At 35.6% G+C, this 12,648-nt stretch overlaps 1 protein-coding gene across 2 annotated transcripts in view; it reads left to right on the forward strand.

Moving 5' to 3' along the window:
* camkk1a (calcium/calmodulin-dependent protein kinase kinase 1, alpha a) overlaps window positions 1–12,648 on the forward strand; it is a 93,610-nt gene that overhangs the window by 67,225 nt on the left and 13,737 nt on the right. For both annotated transcript variants that reach the window (XM_059351140.1, XM_059351141.1), the window contains exons 10-12: window positions 4,033–4,232; window positions 8,328–8,381; window positions 8,642–8,715. In XM_059351140.1, coding sequence (XP_059207123.1) covers window positions 4,033–4,232; window positions 8,328–8,381; window positions 8,642–8,715 — 328 coding nt within the window. The remainder of the gene's footprint in view (window positions 1–4,032; window positions 4,233–8,327; window positions 8,382–8,641; window positions 8,716–12,648) is intronic.

The following is a 12,648-nucleotide window of genomic DNA, read 5'->3' on the forward strand; positions in this document are numbered from 1 at the left end:
TCATTTTAGACAAAAGTACAAGTGAAGGATATATACACTTCTGGTATTTTTCAGAGACATTTCCAGATGATCCAGGTTTCACTGGTTGAAAAGCTATTAACACTACAGGTGCATCTCAATAAATTAGGATATGATGGAAAAGTCTATTTCCAGTACACTGTAATAAATGATTCTGTAGTCATTTGATTTCACTTAATATATTTGATAAAAATGTATTAAATATAAATGCGTCCTTGATTTTGAGGCAGTTGTTTAAGTAACTTAAAATGTTTGAGATAGAATCTACTTATTTTGATCACATTAAATATAATCTTTATGTGTATGTAATTCTAAATCAAGAGAATTTCGAATTAATCCAACACAGTAGAATTAGTCCGTTTTTAATTGACAGGCACTTCCTGTTAAGTTGTTATTAACTCAACTTGTAACGTAGTTAGATTTAATTAATAATATTGCGTGCAATCTGTTGCCTCAATTGTATTGAGTAGCTATTGTTTTTCTTTTATTACAGTGTAGTTCGAGTCCAATAGCCCCAACCAAATATTGAGTCATATAGATGGACATTATGAATGGATTTTAGGTCTTTATTAAATGTAAGCCATAATCATTATAATTAGAAGAAATTATATAAATGAAGACATAACATGTTTCATTCTGTGTGTAATGGATCTATATAATGTGTTATTTCCACTTTTTTAATTGAATTACTGACATAAATAAACTTTCTATGATATTCTAATTTATTGAGATGCACCTGTATACACCACTTGGCTTGTATTGCTTATTCTCTCTTTTTTTTTTTTAAATACAACCCATTGATTGGAGTAGCCTATACTGAAATATAGTCTTGACTACAAACTGATATATTAATTTATTGTCGAAAATATATACATTTACCAACAATTTGTGTTATATATATGTAATTATGTCATTATAAAATTATATTTTATCAATTATTTCTTTATTACCGTGGTTTCACACAGCATGAAGGAATTTGTTTAATAATATATATTCTAATGTCAAAATGCCCCTTTTCAAAAGTTTTATTCCATATCTTATTTCTTATCAATTCTTTATTTGTAAAGGGAGCCTCCATTAATCAACTTTTCTTCACAATGTAAATGCATCCGAGTTAATTTTCATCGGTAGTCCTTCTGCCAGATGATAATAGGCTTTTCAGGATAAGTAAAAACAACAGATATAACATTGTGCAACATTTAAAAGAAAACAAAATATGGCCTTAAAAGAACACAAAGTTCATCATCTCATACAGATAAAATAATAATAATCACTGCTCTCATCTTTGGGAAACAACAAGCCATTCCTTTGTATTAACTTTTAATAGGTGATATGATGAGGACTGTGGGACTGTATTCCACTGATGTGATGCTCTGAAGGAGAAAACGGTCTGGCTAAATGTGATTTTTCTCAACGGGATCGTAAAGCCTCTTCTGGCATTGGGATACTTTTCTGGCTAAAATCCTTTGTGCAGCATACAAATGAGCGAGATGGTCAAAGTTCAAGCCCCAGTGTTATGATGGAGACGTATGTTTCAGTTGTATGCACGCTGCATGCAACAGTACATATTTTGTATGGGCAGCTGCAGTATGTGCAAACATTTTTATAAGAGGTATGTGGTTTGGAATGCAACTGGATGGCTGGATGAATAGATGGATAGATGGATAGATAGATAGATAGATAGATGGATAGATGGATAGATGGATGGATGGATGGATGGATGGATGGATGGATGGATGGATGGATGGATGGATAGATATACATACATACTTTATATATCCCAAGGGAAATTCAAGCATTACATTAACTAATGTGCTTATGTACTAAATTTGAAAGCAGGAGGCATGTGATTGGCTGAGAGGGGTTTGCCAGATTCATAATAAGAGACATGATGAAAAATAATATACAATGTGACATTATGAATTTAAAGTGTGAAAGTTGCAATTAAAAGGGTATTTTTACATTATAATTTCCAATAAATAAGAATTAGAACATTTTATAATAACGAGCTGGGTTTTAATAATTACTTAAATTGTTTCACAAATCATTGTTTCATTTCATTTCAATTCATTTTTTTTAATTAAAATGATTACTTCTTCATTTATTTAATATTGAACAGTTAAAGGCTCCATAGTAAGCCCCTAAAGTAGTCTGTTTATCGAATAGGACACTTGGGTTAAAAAGAAAACCTAAATTGTACATGTCAATAGTACTTCTGGTAGGTCATTGAGACTGTGTGTTTAATTTGAGTATTACTAATGCTGCTAGTGATATTTAATTGTCTCGCCTTCTAATAAGTCAAGTGCTGCATGTTTTAATAAGACCCCCTCAGACAAGAACACCAGCACTCATCCAATCAGTGAAGTGTCCAGAGCTTAGCTCCAAACAGCTGCTGGAAGTGTTCAGGCTGAGAGGATCTACTTAACTTTCAGCCTTAGATCAACTTAGGTTCACACTGTTCATCTCATTTTTGGGTCTAATCATGATTTTTGCCACATATATATTGAAGTGTTTCCTCTAGGATTTTTTCAGCAGCGGGGGTAAACGGTTGTTTGTCCCCAGGATGGTGTGCTCATGTAAATATCAATCAGCAACTTAGAAAGTAAATAAAATTATGTAGAACATAACAAGCAAAACAAGCTGTAGAACCAGTGTTTCCCATAGGATTTTCTGAGACTATGATACACATTCTAATGCCACTATTCCAGCTTAATTGTTGCATATTTTAATGAATTGTTGTCAAGGACAATAATGGTTGTTCTGGGGGTTTTTATGACATCGTATTTTGACAGTCTTCTTGTAAATTCTGTGGTGGACTCTGCTGACACATCCATGTGCTCTTATTTTGAAAGCTACATGTGTTTGCTTTTATTTTGAAGGCGGGTTCTTACCGTAACGCTTAGTAAATGCATGCAAAAAACAACAAAACAATCCCCTTCTGAAGCAGCGGTGGGCATAATTTACTTTAACACTAAATTAATATAGTGGACACCCTGCATTGTTTATGAATAACACTAAACATTTTATAGTATATATGTACATATTCAAAATAAATGTACTAGATACTAGATGGATCCAACCCTAGATGATTTCTTAGATAGTTTCTTGTGAGATATTTTAACATCATAACTGAAGCCAAATTGAACCTCACCATTTGCTGTAGATATTCATGTTCCCCACATGATTCCTTACTGTTGTTTCCTGGCACCATCTCACATTATGACAAGGTGTTAACTCTCCTGTTATGTTTGTTTCTCAGGAGAAGCAATAATGTTTGTGTGTCAATTTGACCCCGGGCATGTTCAATTATCCAAAAGTGTCAGAAACCAAAAAATCCCATAAACATTGATTATATTTCATCAATAACTCCATTACTGACCATTTCAATCAATATTTAGTGTTTAGTGTTCTTTACCTCTCACAGATCAGGTTCGATGAGGATAATTCACTCGTTTTTCATGAAAAATGCATGTTAAAAACATGAGATTGAATTATTTTAAATTTTATTTTACATTTTGTTTTTTTTTTCTTTTATGGATTGAGTTGATAAATTAAGTCACCTCTTCTGTTCAGGGTCAGACTGACCATTGAACAGTATCTATATAATATGAACATGCAAATATGTGAAAAGAACCATTTTCATTTTATATGTTATTAAGCCATGCAGAAGAAGTTTCAATCCCGAAAAAATACTTTAGCTATTTTTTTTAGATTTTTAAACTTTGAAATGGGTCAATTTGAACATAACAGGAGGGTTAAAAAACAAATGGCCCAGTTTTAATTAAAGTTGTTGTGGATATTATTAGCTTACAGAGTAACATGATTGGGAAGAAATGACGTAAAAATCCTACCACACATCCCCAGAGGATAAACCTTAGTTTTTCAAAATTGTTATTTTTTTTAACCTCCTGGAAAGTTTTAAGACTAAGATAATTGTCTGGATGTTTTTTCACTGATTCATGGCAGCTTTGATGTGATAATAGGTCTAAAAATCTGACTTCCTCTTCTCCTCAGTGCACTACCAGAAGATCGTCCACCGGGACATCAAACCGTCTAACTTGCTCCTGGGGGACGACGGCCATGTGAAGATCGCAGACTTCGGGGTCAGCAACCAGTTTGAGGGCAACGATGCTTTGCTGTCCAGCACTGCTGGCACTCCTGCCTTCATGGCACCAGAGACGCTCACAGACACGCGAAAGAGCTTCAGCGGGAAAGTGAGTTAACTTTACATTCATGCACTCATTCAGCGAGCATGCCTGAGCTTGAACTCCTGTGGTTAGAGCAGCTGCAGGTGTCGGCCTAAGCCTAAAGCCTCATGATATGAAAATGAGAACCATTAAAGCGAGATGAGCTTTCAGACCTTTGCCGGCTGGATAATCCAAGGAGCAAATTGTCATTGTGAGTCTTTTCCCCTGTGTGTGCCAGCTGGTGTTAATACCACGAAGCCAGTAATACAGCTGAGACCTGCACCATCACAAGCTGTTACAGGCTGTTACTTACCTGATATTGTTTGGGAATGTTCTACATCATCATACTGTTTCGACTTTTACAGTCAAGCTGGACAAATGATCACGTTTGTATTAGAGGTGTGAATCACCAGAGGCCCCACGATACGATTTTATCCCGAAACTTGAGTCACGATACGATATTATTGCAATTTTAAACCTTTTGCTATATGGTGAGTTTTGCGATACAATATGTTTGATTTGACTGTTTAACTGCATTTTGTGTCCACAAAATTAAATTCAATCAAGAATTGTTTTGTCAAATAAGAGAAAATTTCCAGTCTATTCATCTCACTTCAGTCTTTTTATTTCAGGAGTCAAACCCACAGACTGACCAACAAAGTATTCAGTCAAACTGAACTGAACTGATATCAAACATGCAACTGCAGCTTTTTATCAAACTTCCCTCAACTTTAAGCTTCACTGCTCTCAATTTGATTTGAATGAAACATAAAAAAGTACAACAGCGTATTAGGGCCAAGTATGAAGAAAAAAAAATATGGACCCGGGGAAGCGGGGTAATAATCTGAGAAAAAAGTAGCAAATTTATGAGATTAAAGTGGCAAATCTGCTAGAGAAAATAAGTGGCCGATTTACGATATTAAAAGTGGCAAATCTGCGAGAAAAAAGTTGCAGATTTATGAGAAAAAAGTCGGAATAATTGTGTTTTCCTTGCCGCGGATCCGTATTTATTAATTTATTTTTTAATACTTGGCCCTAATACGTTGATGTAAAAAACCCTAACTTTGCAGCTTTGCACTCAGCATTATTTCGACAACTTCCCGCCATGATTTCCTGACACTCATGGTGCCTATAGATTCCTTAGATGTTCTAGTTTCATATGATACCAGTAACTTCAGTATATTCCTAAAAGTGAAAATATCAATACTTTGGATATATATATACAGTATATATATATATATATATATATATATATATATATATACATATTCTGTATATATTTATATATATATACTTTCGGTATTATATTGCTACGCAAAATATTGCGAATATCGCATAGTATCGATTTTTCCCCCCACCTCTAGTTTATATTCTGCCATTCTTCCATAACGATCGGATTGATTTCCACTTGGCTCTACAATAAACCCACTTTATTTGCATTTCAGTCAATCATAAAGCTTCGATTTTTAATACAAGTGAAAGTAATGACTGATTTAATCGGCAGCCAAGACCCCACCCTACATTATAGTTAATATATACAGTATATAGTTAATAACTAGACTGGATATAATGAAGGCAGATGAGAGGGAGCTTATATATCCTCATGGCGCCTGAAGATAATCATCCTTCATTATCCTGAACTGCTGATCTGAACTCTGGTCAGTTCACCTTTGGGGACATAATATGCAGTTGAAAAAAGGGAATCCATCAAAATATATATTATCACAATATATGTTATCACAATACACAGCATATTGATCAAATGTTTAAATGTTTAAAATAGCATTAATATTGTCTTGTCAAATAAGTATGGTAATAATATTGTATCATGGGGCCTCTAGTGATTCCCACCCCTTATATAAATTATGTAGTACCAATTAGACTGTAGATATCTGAAATGGGAGGTTATCCTAGTGGGAATCTATTAAAATATATAAAAAATGAATTAATAATTTATCTTCGTTTTCAGCTGTATACTGTACATCTTGATAATCAAATTTCACACTTTTATCATATATTAAAATAAAAATTAAAGGATTAGGCTGAAGCACATGGCTTATTTTGACTATCCTGTATCATCCAAGGAAAACCCCAGAATATCAGCATCTACATCTACATGATAGTCTAATTAATAATCATTGTCATACATTTAAATTAATCAATCAATATAATCATTAATTATTTTTTAAAGTTCTTCGTAGTCCATTCCACAGTTAAACCCCCAAAACTGAAACGTCTGTATTTGATATTAGTTCTCATTTTACATGTTTCACATATAACCCTCTTGAATTATAATTTCCTTCTCCTAATTTTGTTTGAATACAAACAGGAAGACTGTTGTTCACTACAGGAAAGACTATTTCTAATGTTTAATAATGTTCTGTGTTGATCGATTGGCACTGTCACAGAGTAATTAATTCAACTATACCTTTATTTTAGATATAGTTTTGTGACCTTCATAATAAACATAAAGTAGAAATATTACCTTTCTGACGGTCAACCAAACCTGAAAACCTTCAGAATTAATGGCAGAGCTGTTGTATTACATTGTATTAGATAGTACTGGTGTACCTAATAAAGTGGCTGGTCAGTGCAAATATCCAGTCTGGCTGTTAAATGTTACAACCACCATTTAAAATGACTTAACCACATAATTAAAAGTTGTTTTGACATTTTCTACTATAATTTTTTTTATTGTTAACACACTTTGAGTCCATTCCATAGTATTTTATATTCGTTCTCACTTTACATGTTTCAAATATAAACAACCTTCTTAAATTATAATTTCCTTCTCTTAATTTTGTTTGAATACAAACAGGAAGGCTATTGTTCACTATTACATAGTTCACTATTTCTAATGTTTAATAATGTTCTGTGTTGATTTATTGGCACTGTCACAGAGTTATTAATTCAAATATATCTTTATTTTAGATGTTTTAGTTTTCAGTAGTTTTGAACTGGAGTGTATTATATTAAGAGAGACAACCACCACCACCCACTGTGACCTTCATAATAAACATAAAGTAGAAATATTACCTCTCTGACAGTCAACCAAACCTGAAAAACAACAATCTTTGTAATTTTAGAATTAATTACAGAGCTGTTGCATTACATTGTACTGGTGTACCTAATAAAGTGGCTGGTCAGTGTACATATCCAGTCTAGCTGTTAAATGTTAAAACCGCCATTTAAAATGACTTAACCACATAATTAAATTTAGTTTTGACTAAAACATTTTCTACTAGTAAAATATTATTGTGGATATCTTTAATTCTGACCATGAGAAATGCTATTATGGACATCTCAAATGTCATTACAGTAAGGAGTGTGCTTTGATTAAATGTTAAGAGGCTTTCCATAGGTACAGGTCATGTTGCTTCCTCTAGTGCTTATCACCAATGGCACACTGATTGATTTTTCACAAGGAAAGATATTGCGTGTCTACAAAAGAGGGGCTAGATTACAACATTTGATTGCAGACAGAAACGATTTCGGAGTGCTTGTAGAAATATATGCAGTCCTTTTGTCCACTTTCTGTCTGATTAGTCTTTTAGTCCTGATGATGTGGATTCATTCAAGCTTCTCCAGAGAGCTTTTGCGCCCCTTATGCAGCAACTTTTGTGATTTTGTAGTAAATCGGCAGTGAAATATTTAATATCTGACGCTCGTCTATCACTAATACCCTCTCACTTGTCATTCCCAGTGGCACATCAGGGCCATTACATGTTAGTCATACAGCAGCGTGTCTGATAACTCATGTCTGTGGCATTGTGATAGATTATGTAGGTTCAGAGGGCTAGTTTTATCATCCCATATCTATCAAGGGATAGAAATGGATTCCTGTGAGAGTTATTCACCCAGACAGAGAGAGAGGACAAAGAGCCTGACGGATAGCTGCAGCGCCTCTGTTACCTGATCACACAAATCCATCTCCAAGGGATCTGCCGATGCTCGTCCCCCCAAAAAATTACCTCAAAATGTCTCATAAATCACTGCAGGCAGTTTGCATTTTTTACGTCACTGTGTTTGTTTGTGCAAGTAGGTGTTTGGATCGCTGAAGCGTGTTTCTAAATGTATGTTTTGCAGTCTGTTATGTCACATTTAATGTCTTTTTTCTTTAAGGCGCTGGACGTGTGGGCCATGGGAGTTACTCTCTACTGTTTCGTCTTTGGAAAGGCAAGTCTGCACATTGTGTCATCTGGTCAACAAAAGGTAGCAGTAAAGGCTGGGAAAAGTGTTCATTTCACAGACACCCATGCTTGTTAACAGCACCCAGTGGCACCTCAGTAGCAACACTTGTATTTTATGTTTGATACAACAGCTTTCTAGTGGCATCATTTATTTTAATAAATGCTACTAGAGAGTTTCTCTGGCACAGAAGTAATTCAATGTATCTATCTCTTTTTCTCACTACCTTTACTCTTCTCCACCTGCAGTGCCCGTTTATTGACGAGTACATATTGGCTTTGCACAACAAGATAAGGACCAAGCTTGTGGATTTTCCGGAAACGTGAGTCCATCTCCTGCGTCCTTCCCTCTCCTTGACTTTATTAAAAGAGACAGCAGGGATGTTCAAGCCACCTCCACTCCACAGTTGTAATCATCGTCTTAGCTGTTTGCTATCTTCTCATCTGCACCTCAGTGGCAAAACCATTTTCTTCATCTTTTTCGGTTACAAATTGCATCTGTGAAATTATGAATAGCTTGCCACAACAGCCAGTACCAGCACACGGTAAATGTCACTTGTATGTGATCAAAACAAACGTTAAAAAAAGCAAATGTGGGCAATGGTGGACATGGATACAGGACAGTGGGGGGCTCCAGGTTCAAGAAAGAATGCTGCAAAAGTGTCCTCTTGGGTGCTCCAACGGTAGGTAAAACATGAAAAACAAGTATTCAGAGTCTTTCCAGTGAATAAAACGAGATACAGTGCACTCATAAATACTTATTTATGAGTGAACTGTATCTCGTTTTCTTCACCTGAAAGACTCTCTATGTCTGGGAGAAGGGTGATCCTCTATGGTTAACTTACAATAGAGAAAAGATGATGCAGTGCCTGCTGGGGTGTCTTTCTAGTGAAGAAAATTTTAAGGGTGCCCTTAAAATGAGAAAACATTATGAGGAAAGCATGATGAGGTGCCCCACTAGAGTGGCCTTGAAATTTTGAAAACATGTGAAGCGGTAGGGATGAGAGTCAGCACCTCCAAGTCTGAGGCTGTGGTTTCTCTGCCGGAAAACAGTGGACTGCCCCCTCTGGCTGGGAGAAAGGTACTGCCTCATGTGAAGGAGTTCAAGTATCTCGGGGTCTTGTTGTGAGGGTAGAACGGAGAGTGAGAAGAACGGTTTGGTGCAGCAGTGATTCAGGCGTTGTACCGGATTGTTGTGGTGAAGAAGAAGCTGAGTCAGAAGGTAAAGCTCTCAATTTACCGGTTCATCTACAGTCATGGAAAAAATATTAGAGCACCCTTTTCTTGATAATAACCAAAATCATTATCAAGAAAACCATGGAAACTGTCTAGATATCAGCTCTTAATTTAAACTCTTATGGGCTATTTTTGTTGTTATCATTATATTTGTCCAAACAAATGTACCTTTACTTGTACCAGGCATTAAAATGAACAAGAAATTGAGGAAAACAAGGGTGGTCTAATCATTTTTTCCACGACTCTATGTCCCAAACCCTCACCTATGGTCATGAGCTTTGGGTAGTGACAGAAAGAATGAGATCGCAGATACAAGCGGCTGAAATTAGCGTCCTCCGTAGGGTGGCTGGGCTCAGCCTTAGAGATAGTGTGAGAGGTTCAGACATCCAGAGGGAGCTCGGAGTAGAGCTGCTGCTCCTTCGCGTCGAAAGGAGCTAGCTAAGGTTGTTAGGGCATCTGGTACGAATGGCTCCCGGGAGCCTCCTATTAGAGGTGATCCAGGCACTTCCTGGTAGGAGGCCCCGGAGAAGACCCGGAATACACTGGAGGGATTATATCTGTCGCATGGCCTGGGAACTCCTCGGGGTCCCCCAGGTGGAGCTGGACGCTGTGGCTGCCCCAGCAACCTGGCCCCAGATAAATGGATGGATGAATGGCAAGGCAAGGCAAGTTTATTTGTATAGCACAATTCAATTCAACACAAGGTAATTCAAAGTGCTTTACATACACATTAAAAACAGCAAGACACAATTTAAAACAGTAAAAACAGTCAATTAGAACAGGGAAATAGGAATAAAAATACAAATAAGATAAAATAAGATACAGCAGGATAAGAAAATAGATAAAATAATAAAAAGCACAAGTCAAACATTGCGTAGTTAAAAAGTAAGGGCAGTAGAGTAGAGCAGATAAGTGTTAAAGTTAAGAGTACGCTGCAGTAAACAACAGTTTTTTAGTCCTGATTTAAAGGAGCTGACCTCAGATCTGCAGGTAGTTTGTTCCACAGGTGAGGAGCATAATAACTAAAAGCTGCCTCACCTCGCTTAGTTCTTGTTCTTGGGACACGCAACAAGCCAGTTCAGGATGACCTAAGGGGTCTGGATGCTTCGTAGAGAGGTAGCAGATCAAGAATGGATGGATTATGCAATACCATATAGGCCTGACCTGCTAGAATATATTACATGTGCTTCCTCTCTTCACTTTGCATAGAAGGTTAACATGGAAGTCTTATTGAGTGAATGACAATGAAAAGACAGAGGGAGAACAAGAGAGAGAAACCTAGGCAGAAGCTGGAAGTGGTGATAGACTGAGTAAGTATAAACACAGCCGATGTGAAGGGGCTGTGAGTGGCAGTTGGAGTATTTCTGAGGACAGGGTGTCATATTGTCGGTGATAAGTGTCTTCCCCCGGTGGCCGCGACAGACTCCATGACTGTGGGGAAGGATCGTTCATTAAACGCCACCTTTCTCCCAGACAGAGTATCACATCGCATCACCTAATTCAATCATCTCCACACTGTACCAATCAATGACGGTTAGCAGCACCTTGTTGTCAGCACTGATGGGGCCATTATACTGTAGGTGTAGTGCATTGTGATCAATGGCTGAGCTCACATCTATTTATTCTACTGAGACACTAATAACCTCTATATTCCTCTATTTCTACCATACATTATGGTTTTATTGTATCAGTGTCAGTGAAATGCAACAATGAAAGTCCATCTCCATATGGTAAACTCGAAACTTGATATCACAGATTAATCTCACTGTTATATATATTTTAGAGCATTTCACCTACAGTAGCTCAGAAGAATAAAATAGGCTGTATACTACTTCCCCCGTCCCACACTGTGTCACTTACACCCCCACAGGGCTGTCGGATCTCAAGAACTCCCTAAGCACCACCATTTATTTTATCCAATTACTGTATCCATTACTGAGGCTATTTAGCTATTTTAGCTATTTCTTATGCTTAGCCATTCATTTCAGTGAATTCAACCATTAAGCCATCACCTTTAGCTTTGAATTTTGTGTCCTTTACTTTTAGCTCAATATAACTATTTATCATTAATCTTATTTTAGCTAACTGCTACAACTGTTTATCCATTATTTTCTTGCTAATTAGTAATTATATATCCTTTACTTTTAGCTAAAAAATAATTGTTTATCATTACCCTTCTTTTATCTAACTGTTTTAACTGTTTATCATTCATTTTCTTGCTAGTTATTCATTCTTTGTCCTTTACTTTTAGCTGAATATTAACTGTTTATCATTAACATACTTTTAGCTAACTATTTCAACTGTTTATCCATTATTTCTTGCTAATTATTAATTGTTTATCTATTACTTTTAGCTGACTAATTCAACCATTTATACATTACTTTTAGCCTACTAGCATATTTTAACTGTTTATACATTACTTTTATATATTAACATATTGTTTGGCCATTTGTTTTAGCTAACTATTTCATCACATTATCCATTACAGTAGTATTTGTAGCCTACTTTTAGCTAAATATTAACTGTTTATCATTAGCCTACTTTTTTCTAACTGTTTCAACTGATTATCCATAATGTTTTTGCTAATTATTGTTGATCTATTACTTTTAGCTGACTATTTCAGCCATGTATACATTACTTTTAGCCTACTCGCCTATTTTTTACCATTTGTACATTACCTTTATCTATTAGTAAATTGTTTGTCCATTACATTCAGCCAACTATTTCAACACATTATCCATGACAGTAGGCCTATTTTTAGCTAAATATTAACTGTTTATAATTAGCATAATTTTAGCAAACTGTTTCACTTGCTTATCTATTAATTTCTTGCAAATTATTCATTTTATATCCTTTACTTTTAGCTAAAAAATTAACTGTTTATCATTAGCCTACATTTAGCTAACTGTTTCAACTGTTTATGCATTTGTTAATCCCTGATTCATTTACCTGCGTATCCTTTACTTTTAGTATTTTATTTGTTAATTCCTTACTTTATGCTAACTATTTCAACCAATCAT

Source organism: Centropristis striata, chromosome 15, assembly GCF_030273125.1.
Source record: "Centropristis striata isolate RG_2023a ecotype Rhode Island chromosome 15, C.striata_1.0, whole genome shotgun sequence".
NCBI classification, from domain to species: Eukaryota; Metazoa; Chordata; class Actinopteri; order Perciformes; family Serranidae; genus Centropristis; species Centropristis striata.